The sequence below is a fragment of the Camarhynchus parvulus genome, chromosome 4, assembly GCF_901933205.1.
Source record: "Camarhynchus parvulus chromosome 4, STF_HiC, whole genome shotgun sequence".
NCBI lineage: Eukaryota > Metazoa > Chordata > Aves > Passeriformes > Thraupidae > Camarhynchus > Camarhynchus parvulus.
Window position 1 is genome coordinate 17,280,211 of NC_044574.1, and position 20,895 is coordinate 17,301,105.

At 37.4% G+C, this 20,895-nt stretch overlaps 1 protein-coding gene across 6 annotated transcripts in view; it reads right to left on the bottom strand.

Moving 5' to 3' along the window:
* Nucleotides 1-20,895, bottom strand: part of KCNIP4 (potassium voltage-gated channel interacting protein 4) — a 384,901-nt gene that overhangs the window by 2,694 nt on the left and 361,312 nt on the right. For all 6 annotated transcript variants that reach the window (XM_030947767.1, XM_030947763.1, XM_030947766.1 and 3 more), the window contains 5 exons: nt 16,469-16,538; nt 12,103-12,173; nt 4,969-5,076; nt 3,573-3,677; nt 2,929-2,991 (listed from right to left, as the gene is read on the bottom strand). In XM_030947767.1, the coding sequence (XP_030803627.1) occupies nt 2,929-2,991; nt 3,573-3,677; nt 4,969-5,076; nt 12,103-12,173; nt 16,469-16,538 (417 nt within the window). The remainder of the gene's footprint in view (nt 1-2,928; nt 2,992-3,572; nt 3,678-4,968; nt 5,077-12,102; nt 12,174-16,468; nt 16,539-20,895) is intronic.

Here is a 20,895-nt window from a genome sequence, read left to right on the forward strand (position 1 = left end):
TATTCCCTCCTTACTAAAATTATCTTGAGTTTCATTTCCGGGTTGGGCAAAAGGTAACACAATCACCAACCATATGAAGTTTAACAAGGGCCAGTCCCGGAATCTGCACATGGGATGGAGCAATCCTGCTTGTGTGTATAGACTGGGGAACGTGAAGCTGGAGAACTACACTGTGGAAAGCAACCTGGGTGTCCTGGTCAGTGGGAAGTTGAACATGAGCCAGCAGTGCCCTGGCAGCCAGGAGGACCGGCCCTGTCCTGGGGGGCATCAGGCACATCATGGCCAGCTGGGCAAGGGAGAGGATTGTCCTGCTCTGCTCTGAGCTGGGGCAGCCTCACCTTGAAAATGGCAGTTTTGGGTGCCCCGATATAAGAAAGACATAAAGCTATTAGAGAACTTCCAAAGGAGCCCATGAGGATGGGGAAGGCTCTGGAGGAGAAGACCTATGAGGAGAAGCCGAGGTCACTTGGTCTGCTCAGCCTGGAGAAGAGAAGATTGAGAGGAGACCTCACTGCACAACTCCCTTGTGAGGGGAAGAGGAGGGGCAGGCACTGATCTCTGCTTTGTGGTGGCCACTGATGGGACCTGAGGGAATGGCCTGAAGTTGTATCAGGGAAGTTTAAGTTGGATATTAGGAAAAGGATCTTCACCCAGAGAGTGGTTGAGCACTGGAACAGGCTCCGCAGGGCAGTGGTCACAACACCAAGCCTGACAGAGTTCAAGAAGCGTTTGGACAATGCTCTCGGGCACATGGTGTGATTCTTGGGATATCCTACACAGGGCCAGGAATTGAACTTAATTCTGATGAGTCTCTTCCAATTCAGTATGCTCTATGATTCTATGAATCCCAATCCCAAACCTCATTTCTAAAACCAAATCTTGATATAAACATAAATTACACATTTTGAAGCACAGAAGTCTTAAAGAAGAACAGTCTTAAGTGGCAGAGAGACAAACATTTAGGTAGCAAGATACTTTTTGTGTCAACAAAAAGCACAGCCACCATTGAAGTCAAAAGCAAGGGAAGGTGAGATAAGTAGCATGATGACAATTGTAGCATTCTGTAGCATTCATGTGTCTTCATCATGTCCCAGTTTAGAGAGCATCTCTCTCACGTGTATTCTGAATACTTAGAACAGGTAAATAAATCTTCTAACACACTTGAGAGACAGAATTGCACTGGATAAGGAGAGTAGGCAATTCCTTACTAAAGGTATTAATTTTCTTTGTAAATGAATCATTCAGCCCATCACCATGATTGCTGTCATATGCAGATTAATGTGTCATTTAACTTCCAGAATGCTACAGACCTCAGCTGGGAAATGAATCTCATCTCTGTTTCTGATGATCACACAGGGTTAGCAGAGGAAATTACTTTTGTTGGTATTGAACAAGACTGACAAGCTGGAACCACGGTCAGTGCAACAGAGCACTGCTGACAGATGAGACTCTGCCCAGTGCCTGTTGCTAAGGATACACAGAAAAGCCACAGTTAGCAGAGCTCTTGGCTGTCTTTTATCCCCCAAAATCAGTGGATTAAAATCAAACAAAGTATCACTTACTAGGCAGCTGCACTCAAAAAAGCAACTCCAATGAATAGCCAGATGTATATAAAAATAGACTGCTTCTGGAGCATCTTTGAGCATCTTGAGATTTCCCTATTCCAAATAGTTAAAAAACTAAAAAATGCATTAAATTCATTTATCTTGATAGTCTTGTTATCGTCTGTCTCTTTATTACTCTGTTCTTGATACAGAAGATAAGAATCAATAGGCAGGGGTTATATTGCTGGTCTCTATCAGCTTTGTATTAATCAGGCTGCTGGGCAGGTTATCAGTAGACCACTACTGTGACTTCTTCAATTTGTCACTGTAACAAACACTATCAGGCTTATTGGCCACATCAATTTACATAATGTAATCAGGCCTATCATATTCACTCTGTCTAATGTGATGCTTTACTATACACAACAACCTTGCTCTTGGGGTGTCCTGTGCAGAGCCAAGAATTGGACTCAATGATCCTGGTGGGTGCCTTCCAGCTGAGCAAATTCTATAATTCTATGAACCTCTTATCATGCCAAAAGCTAATCATTCTTATTTTATACTCTATCATGTTTCTTTTTCTTGCAATTTTAAACTGAAAAATTACCAAGATTTCCTTAAGTTTATGAAAATGCAACTTATCTTTCTTCATATCATCTACTGGTCTGAGAACTAGCTGGTTTTGAAGAGCAGAGGAGTGAATACAGTCTGTAACTCCTGCTTCAGAAGTTCTCCATCCTGGCTCTAGGGGCCAGGAGCTGCTGGAAGAATTTTTTTCTTGCTGTCAAGAAACTGACAGCCACTTGGGTAGCATAAAGGCTTGTGGCTGGTAACCACAATCAGTTTACACCCTTGCCTTCAGAAAACTTGTCTGGTGCTCACTCTTGCCATCCAACACTTTGCAAGCCCCTTGCACTCTCTTTTTATAAGGCTTCACTGCTTATAAGCACATCACAACCCACTGAGAAACTCAGCCACGGATGATAAATTTTCAGGCAATATTATTATTGCCATGATTATATGCCAGTTGTGACAACTGTGTGCCCCAGCATGAGCAGAAGATAGAAACAAATATATAGCTGAATGTAAAGAAACTTTTTTCCACCAAGTGTAAACAATACACTATTAAAGAGAGAAAGGATATTGGCACAGCTGTCTAATAAGCAATGACAGCTTGTGTATAACAGCTCTTCTGCAGATTCAGGCCACAAATTTATTTACACTGTCCAGTGTTTCTGTGTAATGGTGGACATAGATACTCTGCCTTGGGAAAATGCTGTCTCTGGTATTAATATCACCCTCACTGACACTCCAGAAATCTCTAAAGAGCTGTGATAGAAATAGCCAACAGATACACATTCAGTACTTAACATTGAATACTTACTTTCTGGCAGCTCTCAATGAATTCATCTATGGTAACTACTCCATCTTTGTTCTTGTCCATTTTCTGTATTAAAAAAAAAGAAAAAGAGAAAAAAAGTACAGGAATTGGGTTTCTGTGGCCAAGATTTGGTAGCAGGAGAGCTACAGAGCTGGCTTCTGTGAGAAGCTGCCAGAAACTTCCCCCATGTGCAGCAGAGCCAAAGCCAGCCAGCTCCAGGACCTCCTGCTGGCCAAGGCTGAGCCATCAGGAATTATAACCTCTTCAGCCCTTTGTTAGATTTTCTCTCCCCTGTTCATTTGAGGGACAAAGTGAGAGAGAGGCTTTGGTGGGTGCCTGGCATCCAGAGAGGGTCAACCCTCCACAGTATGTTTCTCCTCCTGAATTCCTGTGTGAAACAAGTCCTTTTCATTGTTCATTTCAGTTATATGTCAGCCTAGGAACAACCAGTCCAAAAGTCATATTAAGTGGACTATGATTAAAGAGCTTTTGTTGAAAAAACAGGGTGTGATGAGTAGGTTTGCGAAACTTGGAATGGAACCACAGAGAATAGAAAGGATTACAGAATTGGAAGGATATGTTATAACAATGAAAATCTTTATCTACTCACAGAGCAGTCTTTTCAGCTTCTGTGTTATGTGACCTACCTGGAAAAATGTTTCCACATGTTGTCTTGGTGCATCTTCTTTGAGAACGGGATAGGTGCATTTCCCCATCATATCGTATATTGCTTTCATGATATCAAGCATTTCCTGAAGAGGAAAAAATAGTTTCTGCAATGTAAGGTGCATTTTCACCACCAACTCAGAAAAACTTGCACTGTTTGGTGAATCCCCAGCTGAGCATCCCAGGGTGGGGGGTGCAAGGACCTGCTGACAGTGTGGGCACCCATCACCCCAAGGGGCTCCCGCACTGCCCCTTCCATGGCCTCTTTTCCAGACGACCTTCTAGTTCTTGGACACAGCAGTGCTGCTCTTTGACTTCTGGAATGTCCACTGCTTTAACTCAGAACATAATTGTTTTAGGATTTGCATTTTAGAATGAAATTTTGGAATTCGCCTAGGTTTTTTTTTTTTTACTGCACAGATTCAAGAAGGAACTACTTAGTTCTTAGAAATTCTAGCACCTGATTTCAGCTTTCATAGATGTATGATTTCAATTTTAAATTATTTATAATATGTGCAAGTTCATGCATTGTGGGAAGAATCTCCCAATATCTTATGAATAAAAATAAAAAAGAAAAGAAGTTCTGTAATAGCAAGTGAATGGCCAAAGCACACCACCTTCTTACAACTTATTTTCCCTGAAGAAAATAAGAACACCCATGCACACACCTGCACTTATGAAGAGTCCTCCTTTTATATCATAATCTTTGCATTTTAAGTGGCTTGTGAAAATTTTAATAATTATAAAAAGTGATCTGTAGTATGCTAAGAAATTATTCTATACATTACTTTTTTATAGTGAACCTGAAGTGTTTTCTAAAAGTGTAAAATTATAAGTGTAATTTATATATTTGCATAAACCCCACTTAAAAAAAACCCTCCATATATTTTGATGAAGCACTCATTTAGTCATGCTTAAATATGTGTTTGAATCCTTGCAGAGTAAAAGATGTAGGAATCTTTCTTTATAAAACCTGTTTCAAGTAAAAAATATTAGAAGTAGATTAATAAAAAAGAAACAATTCTTGCCAACACACTTAATTCATTTTTGTCCAAATATCCTACCAATCTTTCCTAGAAACTGTATGGGCAAATACGTACGCATAAGTTGAAGCCAACTATTTCTGTACCTATTATGCTCAGAAACATAATTTCTGAAGAATTCTGAACTTTTGCAATTTCTATAAAGATTTTCCCTTTTCAATGTTCATATATGCCTTTAAAATGAGACAATTACTTTAATTTTTAGTGTGTCTAACTTCATAATATCTGATAACTTGTTAACACATTCAATTTGACAATGGAACCATTCTTCCCTGAATGCAGAGCTTAGCTAACAACCTTTACTTTCAATCATTACATGAGAAGTAGATCTTACCTCTTTAGTTATATATCCATCCTTATTTATATCATACAAGTTGAAAGCCCAGTTCAGTTTCTCCTGTACTGTCCCTCGGAGTAAAATTGAGAGACCCATAACAAAATCCTAAATAGACAAAAGGTCTTGGTCAGTTTGGAAATGAGCAGTTTTCCTCAGAAAACTCAGAAATCCAGAATAATGCATTTGTCAGAGGTATGAAAAGATGTGTTGTTTCAAATTTCTTTACTTCACTGTGAGTGCTAATGATTTCTGGATTAACAATCTAGGCACTGTTTCCTACAATCACAATTAATAAGTAAATTGAGTAATTTTCTATAAAGTAAACATAATTTTCTGTTGGTGGTTGTAGCCTCTGAAAAGCCTAACATCTCACATAAGCAGTTCCCGTTGAAGTGAATACCAGGAAAAATCCATCCCCATGGTTTAATGGTCCAAGAAAAGCTTAAATGATAGCTAGATTAATCTAAGCACAGGAGACCAATTTGGGGAAAACTATGTACTAAAGAACATTAAATTCTTGTTAAATCTCTATCTTGTTAAAGTGGAATATGTAGTTCCCAGATCTCTTAGACCAATCTGTTGCAGTCAATATTTCAAACTTCATGTACGACACTGCACACCTCAATTCTTATTGCTTTTATTGGAAGTATGATAGGGAATAATAAATATATTACATGTCCATGTGCCATTTTAATGTTTTTGTGACCCACCAATGCTCTATTGCTGCAGAGCTATTCCACAGAAATGAATTAGAAGGCTTTTGAGATTATTTATATGTAGTATTTGGTTATAGATTTTTGTTTCATATTAAATACTCTTTTGACAGCACAAACCTTATTTACATTTAGTGAGCATTGTCGAGATTGGAGAAAATATCAACTCCCATCACCTCTCTTCTCTATTTGTCAGCACGTTAACATTATGTAAACAATAGCTTTTTTTTTCCCTAACCATCTCCTCGACCTCTTTTTATTTGATAAGCATATGAACCCATAAATTTGTGAAACTGCCTTCATAATACATTGAGCAGAATATGGTGGGTGTGTACATTTAAATGTGTCTTTCTACATTGCTTACAATGACATCCAGGAAGTTTTAGAGTAACATTAAAGTAGAGACAATAAAAGCCAAAATATTTCTTATTTGCACTAGTAAGGTTTTGCATTTTGTCTAACGCAGGAACAATGGAAAAGACTACACTGAGGCTAGACATAAATTTTAAAGGCCTGGTGTACCACAAAGTCAAATAAATATACCTGATACACAGAAGTATACACAGATATCATGGACTCAGGTGGTCTAGCAGGCACAGACAACTCTTCTGACATCTTCAGTCTTTTTAACAATTCAATTGACATGCTCTGGGTTTTCTTAGTCTGTCAAAAATTTCTGTCTTATTGGTATATGTGCCCTTGGGGTAAATGGGTACATGAATCTTGAAAGAATTTTGCTCATCTTGTCTACATCTCAATGACTAATTGAGGGTCACAGGGTTAAATCTCCAAACAGTTCTCTAACAATGTACTATTAAACATTAAATGGTTCAAGAAATTCAGAACAGATTTGATCACATTACAGCATTAGCAATTAACCTTTTAAATTCAGTACCATCTCTTCAAATCTTTTCTGCACAGTTTTACATTCTTGATGTAGCTTCTCCTTAAGTCCTTTGTGAAGGTCCTCAGTTGCATTATTTTCTTACATTATATGTAAGAATTGTGAATTTATTTTTATTTTGGCAGAGCAACATTTTTAAAATTTATTTTATCTTAAAAAAATCCATTTTTCTTTTCTTGTTCAATTCTCTTTGTTCCTTTCTGTGATGCACCACCTGTGTTAGCTGGCTTCCCAGAATCATTTCTACCCCCATTTCCAAGGCTACCCTTCTATCATCGGTTAAAAAAAAAAAATACTTTATATTGATTTTCATGGGATTGGAGGTTAAAAAGCAGAGAAAACTCAAAAACCTTCCAGGTATGTGCTCTAAACATTGCAGCAGTGAGTAATCTCCTTCCATATTGAATTAACATGTTTTGGGATCACACATAGTTCAGGTGCATTGCCTTTGTCTGAGTGCTGTGCAGGAGTAATCTCAGGAACAATAGAAAGGATTTTTCATAATAAGAAGTTGTGATGAGCTGGACAAGGACCAGCTAGGATGGGATGTCTTTTCTACATACTTACTTTCAAGCAACTGAAGAACACAGTAATAGAATCACACAGAAATGGAGTACCTGATTCAGTGGATATAGGCCAAATCCACAGGGTATTTTGGGCTAGAGCCTTGAAAGGCAAAATGCTCTGCATAGTGGAAGGCAATGTGTGTGTCAGGAGCAGTGCAGCCATTCTGTGTGTTAAGCAATAATCCAGTGCAGAAAGCCACAGTAAAGCAGCAGTGCGGAGGGGAGCAGCTGCCCATCTTTATGCACGTAACTAACATCTCAGTGATGCACAAATCACACACACCATTTAGCAAAGAGCATCAAAACAAGTCCCTATTACAGTATTAGAGCACCCAGATGCTCTTTTCCATCCTGGTTTAGACATGTAATTTCTAGGGAGAGAGGAATTCTACTTTTAGAACTTGTTTATTTTTAAAGAAAATTTCACCATACTCAGATACATACATGCTCTTAGAATGCTGTCACTGCCCACTGAGAGGGATGATCCTGCTCAGCTGAGCACCTAATGGGGAGAGGTGATTTGATCTAGGGTGACAAAGGAGCCTAAAACAGGAAATCTGAGCTGAGACAACTCTAGGTTGGGTCTTTCTTCAGTCTGTGACAGTGAAGTTAGAAACACAAAAGTCTCTGCCTTGGTACTTGCCTTTACTCCTTTCCACAGCTTCCTGTTGGTAACTTGCCAGTTTCCTGCAGAGCATGCTAATACCTGTTAAGACCTCTTTCTGTGCCTAATTTTGATTCTTCAGAAAGGGGGATGTCTCACTGAAGGGTTGCAAAATGCAGCATCATTGCACCTGTACCAGAGCCTGTGTGTACTCAGAGTCTGCTGACATTTCTGTTCTGCACACAGCTGTAGAGAATGTCTGGTTGTGATCTGGAATGAACTTGTATTTGTGGGGTTTTTTTCAGCAGTGATTAATTATCTCCTAGCAAGGTTGTTGATGACTTTCTGATTGCTTTATGTCTCAGTAAATCTTTGGGGATAATTAGTTCATTAATAAATTAATTAACAAGCTTATTAGTGTGCTGTCTCAAATCCATAGGAAAGCTTAAAATTATTCACCTGGTCATGTGTTCCTTTATGTCTTTTTCAGAAGTAGGTAGAAGTAGGTAGGCAGGAACCTTAATCCATTTTTAAATTTAGATGTTAGGATTTTGAAAAGGAATCAAGTGATGGCACAGAAGTGGTGGAGGCCTGGTGTATGTAAAACAAAGATCACAGAGAAAGAACTGCTCCTAAAAGGAAATGTATTTCTCTGTAGCTACTTTAAATCAGATGGTGTTAAAATGCTTATGAGATCACCACTTACTAAAAAAATGAGCTCATTTCCTACATGACATGGACAAACCTTTTTGTGTTGAACCCACAGAATCATGCTTGTGAACCTCATGAAATTCAGTGGGGCCAAGTTCAAAGTCCTGCACCTGGATCAGGGCAATCCCAAGCTGAAATAACAGCTGGGCAGAAAACGGATTTAGAGCAGCCCTGAGGAAAAGGACTTGGGGATGTTGGATGATGACAAACTCAACATGAACCAGCAATGAGGGCTTGCAGCCCAGAAAGCCAACCATGACCTGGGCTGCATCAAAATAAACGGGAACACAAGGTCAAGGATTCTGCCCCTCTTCTCTGCCCTCATGAGACCCCACCTGGAATATTGCATCCAGCCCAGGGGCCGAATGACATGGACCTGCTGGAACAAGCCCAGAGGACTGGAGCACCTCTGCTATGAAGACAGGGTGAGAGTTTAGCTTGTTCAGCCAGGAGAAGAGAAGGCTCCGGGGACACCTTAAAGTACCTCTCATTACCTAAAGAGGGCCTACAAGAGAACTGGGGAGGGACTCTGCTCAAGGACATGTAGGAACAGGACAAAGGGGAATGACTTTAAACTGACAGAGTAGGTTTAAATTAGCTATTAGGAAGAAATTCTTCACTGTGAGGATGGTGAGGCACTGGAACAGGTTTCCCAGAGAAGCTGTGAATGCCCTATTCCTGGAAGTGTTTAAGGTCATGTTGGATGGGGCTTCAAGCAACCTGCTGTAGTAGAAGGTGTCCTTGCCCATGACAGGGGGGTGGGAACGAGATGACCTTCATGGTCCTTTCCAATCCAAGGCATTCTATGAATCTATGACTTAGTTAATTGCTGCCTTCATAATACTGCCTTGGACACAACATTTATTATTAGTGAAATATGAAGTTATGTTTTATCTTAAGAACTGTACTCCTCTATGGAAATGAGTTAGCACGCTTGCTAATTCATTAACCAATAAAGTTTGGTTTTGATTAAATATGACAGAAGTCTTTAAATATCTCCATAGTGTTTGGGCACAGTATTGTGCTTTAAAGCACTGAGAATTTGTGGGATTATTTAATGACTTTCAGAAGGGTCACATCTAGAGCAACCTCAATCTGCATCTACAACAAATGAAGGATACAGATTTGGATATTTGCATGTGTGTGCAATGAGCTTTACTTAGACAATATGTCTAAAGTTAATTAGCCTCCATTTTTCTGACTGTGTAAATAGCTTTGAGGCCAGATCTTTATTTTGGCTCAATGACAATATACATGCAGCAAATGAAAACCTTGCTTTTATATCTGTCTCTGTCTAATGGAAAAAAGAACTTCACTAACATGCCCAAAGAGTTCTCCAATAGCTGGGTCACTGGGTCTTCAGAAACTCTGTCATATTAAAACAAAACTAGTTCACAAAACAAATGAAATAAACTAGTCTCAAAATTAATACAATCATGGGATAAAGAGAGATAAGTTCAAACACCTAATTTTATAAGTTTGGTCTTTATGCTATATAAATCCTTCATTTAGAGATCTTGGCTTTTTACCAAAGAGCATTTAGATTTAGGGATGGCAAAACTCTAAGGACTCTAAGGACACAGCAATCTACCAAGAAATGTCAATGAGGTGTGCATTTAAGTTGTGCTCAGATCTAACTTTTCATTGTTGATGGTTGAAAATTTGAGGAAAAAAGGGCAAAAAGCTAAAGCAAATTCTCCTTTTTACCTAAAACTCCAGCTACCACTGCTTCATGGGAAATTGAGAGTGCAACACATGAAAAAAAGTCATTCTTATCAACAAAAGAATTTTGCTGCCATTTCAGATTTTTATAATCTTCTTTTATACAGAAGATAGCCAGAGTGTTTTCATCATAGGTAATTATATTAAATTGTATTTACTCCTACACTTTGATATACAAAGTACTTTGGAAAGAATGATTATTTTTTCTCCAAACTTCTAAACTACTCGTCTACCTTTTGAGCTGTTTACTTTTGTTGTTTTTCTAATGGAAATTAGAAAACTAGAATAAAGATTGGAATAGAAAGAAAATGGCACAGCTGCACCTAGGATTAAAAGGAACAGGAAAAAATGAGATCATTGTATTTTGCACATTTCACAATATCTTCTTCTACATTTTGCAGCTATTTTCATGTGATTAGGAAAAAAACCCATACATTTTTAACTTCAGGAGGATGCTTTTAGAATGGCCATCATGCAATTTGTAAGTATAATGTTTCTACAAGGACACAGAAGCAAGAGTCTTTTGACAGCAGTAGAGTTATGGTGGATTCAAAATTAGTGCAGATAATATGAAAGTCTGGATCACTCATGTCTGCCTTGATATTGAACAAAAGTTCAGCACCTCTGCTTTTATTTTCCTGATTTATTTTATTCCAAAGCCTTTTTTTCATGCACAAACCTGCACTCTGAGATAATCAAAGTGCTCCAAATCCAGTGCATTTCTTAAGACTTTCTGCCTGAAATACAAGTGTCAACAAATTGACCAGAAAAGGTACAAAAAATTCTTTCATTCCCATTCTTTTTAATGATAATTGCAGAAATAATTTACAACTACTTATTCTAAAAATATTTTTTTCTCTATGTGCCTGCTGTTGCTGTAACTGAAAGAGGGGAAGTTTAAGTTAGATATACAAAATAAAGTCTTCACTAGGAAGGTGGTGAGGCACTGGCACAGGTTGCCCAGAGAAGTTGTGGATCCCCCATCCCTGGAAGTGCTCAGGGCCAGGTTGGATGAGGCAACTTGGTCTGCTGGGAGGTGTCCCTGTCCGTGGCAAGGGGTTTGGAACTGGGTGATCTTTAAGATTCTTTACAATGCAAACCATTCTATGATTCTGTGATTAGATCAGAAGAATCCTTGCATATTACAAGAAGACATGTATGTACAGAAGACATGAATTAATCCTCCATTCCTGCTCCTAGTGAGTGTATTTATCACAATCCAAACAAAAGTTATAAGGAAATAATTAGTTCATTATAATCAAAACCAAAGAAAATATGACGAAACAAACATATCCTTTTGCAAATGAATTGTCTTTTTTAAAATTCTACATCTTAAAATATTATCTGCTTTGCAGTATTTTGTAAACCTTGTTCTCATCTACAGTATTGCAGTAAGATCCCTTTTTCCATATTATATTGTGTGGATGACATCAGCCTTACCAGGGAAAGGCAGAACTGGGAAAAAAGGTTGGGCAGTAATATGGAGGAAGAATGAATTTCCAACTCTTGTGCTTTTAAAACATTTGCTTTAAAGCCTTTTTCTAGAACTTTCTGGAAACTAAGTATGAAAAATCAGATTTTGGCTGAGTCATCCCCATAACATTAGTTGTAGTTCAGAGATCTCCTCTTGCAAAGGCAGAGAGGGAGAGCTATTTTAGGTAACTTGTGTATAAATTGGGTTACCTTTTAAATTGACAGATTTTTAAAAATATTATGTAGTAGCACAGTCTGAGTTACCATTATGGAATATACAACTGTAAAGTAATGACTTTTTTATTGCATTGGAAAAACTTGAAACTTGAGTCACATCAGCTAAATTTTCCTTAATGTGAGCCAGCCACCAAAGTGGACTTCATTACAAGGAATGGCAAAGTATTCCATTTTATAGAAATAAGCAATGGCATCACTTACCTCAAAACTTACAGATCCATTATGATCAGTGTCAAACGCATTAAACAGAAAATGTGCATATGTTGTGGAATCTAAAATTTAAAGCAGAAAAAAGATTCACAGTAAGTACATCTTCTTTAATAAAATTTAACTGAATTCTATTAAAACTATTTGATACCAAGATGTATTTTGATACCAGAATTTCGTAGCAAGACTAGCTTTCCAGTGAAATTTAAACTTCTTTCTGGTGGGTGAGGAGGGATAAAATCTAAGTGCAAAGAAACCAAAAATGAAAAATTCTGTCTGGAATATCTCTATTCATTTTTATTCTTGTGTGTGCTAATTACTGATATTTGAGCAAATAGCGAAGATAACATATTATTGTACTCTGAAACAGCCTGTTTTAACAGGAACACTGACTGTGACAGGGATCACATGCCTACAATGAAGACTGTGTTCATTTTCTCCTGTTAAATGAAGCAGACACTGCCCTCACTGCACCCCACATGTGCTGGTTTTGCTCTGCACACAGATCTGTTCCCCAGACTGAAGCTGATCTTTTCAGAAAGCTGCTGCTGCTGTTGGGTCCTATGCTCACCCATAGGTGAGAGGAAATCCTCTCCTGAGAAGCAGATTCTTAAAGCTGGTTTGCTGCTGAATTCCCATGATCGTGGCATTAGGGCTTGGAAAAATTGGCTGTGACTCACTAAATGGTCAGTAAGACTCTGAAAGATGACCTTAAACAAATCATCCCTTCACTATTTGCATACTTACTAAACCTCCTCCCCAGTGCATATTGACTGATTTCAGAAACCCATACAGCATGAATATAAATCTGTCAAAACTGTAACTTTTGTAAAGATCCTTTCTTCTGTTTCCACTGAATGCCTTCTAAAAGGCACAACCTGCTCCAGGAGTAATATATTGTGAGGAGAACACTCATCCAAAGACAGCCCTCTGGATGTGAGGTAGAAGCTGCTGGGGTTAAGGGAAGTCAGCTGTCCTCAGTGTTTTTCCTTCCCTCAAAATCATGCAAATTAATGAACAATGAGGGCTTGTTTACTTTTAATACTCAATTTTCCCTTTCTACCTCATATGTTTACAGTAATTTTAGGCTAATTAACATAAACCTCACAAATTATCAATAAAGGGCAAAGTGTTATGAAATCAGAGTCCCCTTTGCAGAACAAACTCCCTCTCATGGAAAAACCTGATCAATGCTGAAATACCATTTTCTGATTTCTTGGCATTAACCCATTTTACTTTTTATATCAATCCTGCAAACCTTTATTTTTCACAGTCCAAAATACTGTTTTGTATTAAACTGAGCGATAGTCTGGCAACACTCAGCTGAAATGCCACCTTGACTTGAGGAACCAGATATATCAAGACTGAAAGCTTTGTGCTTCACAGATTCAGACCTGAAGAAAATTCTCCAGTCTTAATTCAATATGTTTATTTTTTATGATATGAGATAATCATAACAAGAAAAAATTGCAATCTTTAAAATCTGTCTGTTACCACATTTTCACATAATTAAATCCCCACCATCACTATTTGAAAGAGTCATTCATTCTTCCATGAGTCCAGTAACCACTGTAATTGCTTAAGCACAACTTGGCAGACACATTCACACTTCAGCTGAAAAATGTAAATTTGTTGCCTGGAGTTTATATTTAGCATTTTAATAGTCATATTTTCTATAATCCACTGAGACTTCTGTTGTGCAACAGAATATACTATGTAAATCATCTTCAGGGAAAAAATGTGTTCTAGAGGTATAATTACTGTAAAAGGAATTTTAAATACAGTCTTATTCTCTTGGCACCCATTTCTTAAAAACATCTGAAATATTCCTGGTTATTTTCTGTAGATGTACAGAAAACAGAAAGGGATTTTAATTTTGTTGCCCATACTTGATACAATATACTACTTTTTTTGTATGATGGTATATGAAAAAAAGTCCCTAGTTGAAAAATATATTTTCTGGTAACCCCTCTGAAAAAAAAAAAAAAATCAAAAGCCTTTTTCAGAGTTGTTTCCTCAAACAATTCTTGTCTGAAATTTTGCCATCAAAGCCACAGCAGGATGAGGAATGCTTGTATTTTAATTAGAGCTACTTAGTCTGATTTCACCCTTTCCACCCTAAACCTTGAACATTATTCATTTTAGACAAAATCTTAACTTTTTAAATGAAATACAATTTCTTTCCAAGGATCTGATATCATAACTAGTAGGCTAATTAGCTATTTTAACAGGTTGAGATAGGAACAGCTCTTAAATTAGAATTCCCTTGAAAAACACCATCAAAGCATTTTAAACATCAGAGGCAAAAAACAGTAATCATTACACATGGAAGAGTAGGACTTATCAAACTACAAGCATGATCTAATTTGTTCAGAAGTGATAAAGGAGTGTAATTATTCAGTGTGTGGATTCTTATCCATGACCTACTGGGCTGAAGAAAAATCCCAACTTTCATTTCAGGTGATCCACTGCAAAAATGCAGAGGGTATATTCATTCATCTGTCTGGCTGTGAATCTAAAAAGAAGTTCCTCTAGTACCCTTTCTGGCATGGAAAGCTTTTTCCAAAGCTACATTTGCCTTTTAAAATACATTGCTTTTGCTGCAATCCAGCGTCATTTCCTTTCCTTTGTTACTCTTGTGGCACCTTGTCCTATTTGTAATCTTCCTGTACCTGTCCTGTCCTGGACAGTCTTGAAATTTGCTTGAGGAAGTAACTTGCTGAATGACATTGAAAAATTTCTTTGGTTGCCCTGAAGCTTAAAATCTTATAGACATAATTTTGTTTGTTCATATCTGAATTATGTATTGAATATATGAATTGTCATAATGATACATCATGTTGTACCTTGTTTTTCATCACACAGACAATTGGAGCACAGACCTACATGTTTTAATTTGGGGAAAACTTTCAAGATTCTTCTTTCCTCTTTAGTACTGCGATATACATAAAATCATTATTTTAAGAACAACTGAAATTTAAATGCCTCAGCTGGACACATAATTTTGACAACCTCAAAGATTTAAGAAGTCAGTCTGGTTTCTTAACTAGACATCCCAGTGTAGTTTTTACCTCCTCCTCCAACAGATGCCACTGCCCTAAATGCCAGAGGAGGATCAGCATTAACATCAGGAATAGGGGTAGAAATTAGACATTTTGTATATATCCATTTTACCTACATTAATAGTTTTTCTTCTCTGTAACAACTAGATCTGGACTAAAAAAGATGAGTCTTTTAAGATGACATTTACTCTCACAATATCTTTTGACTTCACTTTTAAAACAGGTGAGCTTTCTCTTTGCCCATAAAAAATTCTGGGTGGAACAATAGGAAATATGATAGAGTTTTTTCTATTGAGTTAGTAAAGGTGTAGCAAATCACATAGAATTGTTTTCACTACCCAAGGGCAACTATAAAATATAATATTTCAAGCTGTTATTGTTAGCTTGGTCTAAAAGTTTATAAACAGAAACAATCAGTAGGCAGGTCAACCCTTCTACCCTTTTGTTCATTTCTATTGTGTGCCTACTTCCTAATGATTTCGGAGATGGTAATCTGCACTGAATGCTGCTCTTTACCTTCTAGGTCTTTATTCAAAATAAAACTGATGGGGAGATATTTTGTTCCTACCAATTAACATGGGGTTTAAATAAAAAATGAAAAGGAGTTCTGAACAGTCCCAGAGAAATACACAAATCTCAAGAGCTCTGGGAGAAGCTGAAGAGGTGGGATTGAAGGGTTGTAGGAGAATATGAAGAGGGGCCACTGAATAGCAAATGCAAGAGGAAAAAAAGGGAGGAAAAATTTCAAATTGAAAGAAATCTGAGGTTCAAGGAAAAAAACCCAAACTGTTACACATTTTTGTGTTACCTTCATTGCACTAAAAGATAGTGGAAATAAAAAATAATGAAACTCATGGAAATCAGTTAATTGAAATCAAGGTTAGCATTTAAGAAGAGAAACCCCATAGAATTAAAGGGAGGGTTCTGCTGTTGATATGAGAGGGTACCTGTGGTGCCTCCTACAGTTCCTCCTACTGTGAAAGGGGTTTTTTGAGTAAAAGAGAATGGGCAAGAATTTCTAGAAATCTTAAAGAAAAATAACCTACTTAGAGAAACTTGCTTTTTAATGGTACCCATCACAGGTGGTAACTTCATAACAGAAGACTGATTTCATGTAGATACCATTGCATTTCATTCAGAAATACAGATTTAAAAATGTGTCCAACTATCAAGGAAGTACCCCTTGAGTTCAGACAGAGCTTGAGGGAACAATCTTGTTAATTTGAGCAAGAGGCTCTTGTCAGACTTAGGAACTAGCAGACATACTGCAGTACTAATTATGTCTGCCAGGTACTTACCTCCCTGTGGAAAGAACTGAGAGTAAATCTCTTTGAAGGTTTCTTCATTGACAACACCACTGGGGCATTCCTGGAAAAAAGTAAATGACAAGAAATGAATATCATCCAAACTGGTGCACTCAGCTCACGTGTTCAGGAGACCATCCACAACATGTGTGTGACTGACACATTAAAATGTGTGACTTTGCACTTTCAACCAATTATTAATGCACATTATCACACTGAAGTATCTTCCTAAAGAATTCCCATGAGATGAAAACTCCTTCTATGCCATGGATCTCAACTTCATTTGAGACCTGAGTGATACATGTGGGCAGCAGCCACGGTGCTGCTGTGAGTGGAGCTGTTGTTGGAGCTGTTGTGTCACGTGTGTGCCATGAGCAGTCACTCCCTCAGCTGCAATCAGCCTTTGCATGGTATGGAAATCAAGCAGGAATGTAAACACTTTGGTATTGCTGATAGAACATGCAGTCACATTCTACTGGAAGAGTTCTATTCAATGAATTCAAAACACCCTGCCATCTTGTTCAAATCTTGCATGTGGCATTCACATTCTCTGAACAGGATTCCTTCGTCCAGGGTTTTTCTCCTGGAAACTGAACGGCAGCAAGAGGCCTCAGAGAAAAGAAAAACAATTCTTATCTCATTTACTTCTCCTGTGTTATGCTTATGTGGAATGTGCTTGGAGATGGTTTATCCAAGGTGATTTCTTGATTGGACTCCAGTGTGAGTTGTTTTGACTCATTGGCCAATTGGGGCCAAGCTGCGTTGGGACGCTGGAAAGGGTCACAAGTTTTCATTAGTATCTTTTTAGCATTCAGTAAGTATCTTTTCTGTATTCTTTAGTATCATATAGTAGAGTATACTTTAATATATAAAGAATCTATAATATTCTTATTATAAGAATACTATAAATATAATAATGAATTAGCCTTATGATAAGATGGAGTCTTCCTCATCACTCCTTCTTTCATCAGTGGCCCTGCATTTACAATACTTGCAGATCCTTTTGCCTCTTTACAACTTTTTCATAAATTGAAATATGTAACACAGAATATGTAGGAAGTTTCTGAATAGCGTGACTACAAAGAAAATGAAAGGAAGTGAAGGAGAATAAAGAGGGTTAAACCAATGACTTATGCAAAAAGGTAGGAAAAGCAGAAGGAATACTGTAATTGTTTACTATGTCAAGCATAAATATCCAAGACCAGAGAGCTGATTTCTAGTCCTGATTTTGCCAGACTGAGCAGAAGAATTTGGGCAATGTACTTAATTCTTTTTAAGCCTTAATTCCTTCTCTAATGCAAAAAGCCAGGTATGCTCTTTAAAAGAAAAGGACTTTTATAAACAAAGGAAAAAAAGAAGCAAATTAAGTTTTAAGGTTCATACATTTATTTTTGACTATTATCATGATATTTGGAGTGAGGACTCAATCATATGTGCTCCTAGTCCTAAACTCAGGAAAAGTAATAGCTGGAAATGGAGATCAAGAGTAGTGTAACATCTTTTACCACTGTAACAACAACTTTTCTCGTGAGAAAAAATAGTATTTAAATTAGATCAAATAAGAACCCCTGAGATATTCATGGTTCTGGCACCTTCTGCTAAGAAACACATAGTGTAATCTCAAATTGAGAGACAAATTCATGGTCTGAGAAATGCATGTCAGGTCTAGGATTATCATGCCTTTATGTCCATTATCCTTAGCTAAATCAGCTTTTCATCATAACTAAGCACATGAAAACATATAGCAAGAAAGAATTCTGTTTAATCAAAAAAACCCCAGAAACAAACATCACTATCAGAGATACGTACAAAATTATTTGTCCCTGGGCACAGAGGCTGATGCAGGCACTGATGTCCCTGATGCAGGCAGAGCTAGAGCTCAGGTCTAAATAAGATTAAATAAGTACTGTCTGCTGAGCAACACTGCCTTTGGAACCCAAGCCTTTGGGGCATGGGAGGAACAGTGAAATGAACATCCACCCTTCATCAGGTAAGGAGAAATCCATAATTGAGAAGGCATCTCCCTGTCTGTCACGTCTTTGGGTATGAGGGCACTCTAAAACATCTCTCTCTCTTACCAGCTATCCAAAGAGACTGTAGTCAGATGGGCCAATGTCTTGATGGTTTCTAGCAGGTTTACAAGTAACAAGCAATAGGACAAGAGGAAATGGCCTCAAGTTCCCCCAGGGGAAGTTCAGATTGGATATAAGGGAAAATTTCTTCACTGAAAGGGTTATCACGCATTGGAACAGGCTGCACAGGGAAGTGCTTGAGTCACCATCCCTGAAGATATTTAAAAGCATGTGGGTCTGGCACTTGGGGACATGGTTGAGTTGTGGATCTTGCAGTGCTGGGCTAATGGCTGGACTCGATGACCTCAGACATCTTTTCAACCTTGATGATTCTATGATGTTATGATTCTACCATGCTGCTTGTCTTTGGGAAGCCTTCTGGAGTTGTACAAGAGCATGCAAAAGAGCAGTATTTTTACTTGGATTCAAAGCACAATAAAGAAAACATCAGTGAATTCTTCAGATACTCATAGAAATAATATTATAGCTATTCAATGTAGAAAATGTAACAAAAGTATTTTACAACCTCCTCTTCCAAGCATATAATGGTATATGATCTATGTCATTCCCAGACCTCCAGGAGGAAGAATAAACAGCTGTTACCTTGAGATGGGTGTGAGTATGAAAAAACAACGCAGCATTTCAAAATTTAGAAAAAGAAGAAGTGGCTTCTTTCTGCTCTACGGGTAATTTTTTTCAGACAAGAAAAAAAAGAGCTGGGCACATTTGAAGGAATTAAAGAGAAAACCTGTATTTTTGAATTTGTACAGGTCAGTGGTTGCCTTTTTTTTTCCTCAGAAGATTAATAAACGATGGATGACAAAATGCACATTTAAGATCATCTAACTCTATGGCTTGTTAAAATGTAAAACAAATTTTTCCCTTTTCTTTGGCTGACAAAGACATTCAAACAATTCTAATTTTGCAAAGAATGCACTCCTCTTTTTTACGGGAAATGCCAACAACTCCAATCTGTGAGTCCTTAGTCTGCAGCTCTGAAGACTGAGAGTCCCATTTCCTGACTGCATTTAAATTTTGTGATGTTAGAGGAGAATTAAGGATACTCTCCAAAAATTGATATGATTTATTATTTTTTAGTTCAAAATAAGCTGTCAGCCTTTGTTATTAGAGAAATGCATGATCTACCTCTTTTAAAGGCAGTCCTTTTTTCTGTTGCTTAATAAGCTCTGGTTTCACCACACTGTTTGAAAGAATCATTGCTTGAAAAGGCAACCTACTTTCAGGTTCAGAGAATTCTATACTTCAGAGAATTATGTTTTAGCAGAGCCAGGAATGACATTTTGAGTTTCTCTAGCTTGTCCCTCTGTTCTCTAGTTTCCTCTGTTCTTTGCCAGAGCATTGCCAGTAACATTTTACCTTTTCCATCCTTGAAAGTCTGTAGAAATGGTGTCTTAAGGGACATTCATTAAAAATCTGAGATGCTGGCCAATTACATTTACCAGAAATATCAGCTCAAAGTTTTCTTTCTTTAGCATGCATCTTTCCTCTGAGACTCCACATGACAGGGAACACTTCTGATCTTGAATAATTTCATTCTAAAAAATATGTGGCCAACATAATTTACCTCCATGACTGTACTTTTTTTGACTCATAAATCTGGCTTTATTGTGTTTATCAGGAGATTTGTGCAGTTCAGGGAAAGAGATTAAATATTGTAATTGTTAAGTACGCCCCAAGGTTTTATGTCAAGCTATTGCTGACTTCCTCCACTGTACCAACTATAATTAAAAAAATCGATCTAACCTTTCATTAAACTCTTATAAAAGAGAGGGAAAAATTAAATAGTTTGAAAGAAAAATGTGAGGCTTATTTAAACAATTTCCTATATTCTTTCTCTCCTTGATCTGAATATAATTTATTTTGTTACAGCAAATTTCTAATTTACAAGCTTTTAAAATTGCATTAATGTATTAGATTTTCCTTCTGGAGAATAAAAAGGAGGGAATGTTCAACTTGAACTGAATCCAGTTCTCTCTCTTTTAAAGAGAAAATAATATAAACTGACAAACAGACAGGGAATAATAAATATGATCCTGCCTTTTGATGATCTCTCTTGCTTCCTATTTTGCTGCTGGGAAATTACACCTCCAGCACATGGTCTTATGAACCACTCCAAATCCTGTAAATTATTTAGCCTCAGACAACTGTCTAAGACAACTCTCCTTCAGTATTTTTTAAAATACTGCAGTAGATGATTCATCTTTACTACCTAATCAACATCCTTTTCAGACAAGAGGTAAACGAAGAAGACACAAAACCAGAGAAATAGTGAAATGTAGAAAAGAGAATGAAGGAGAAACGAACTCAAAGTTCAGACTTTTGTCTGCA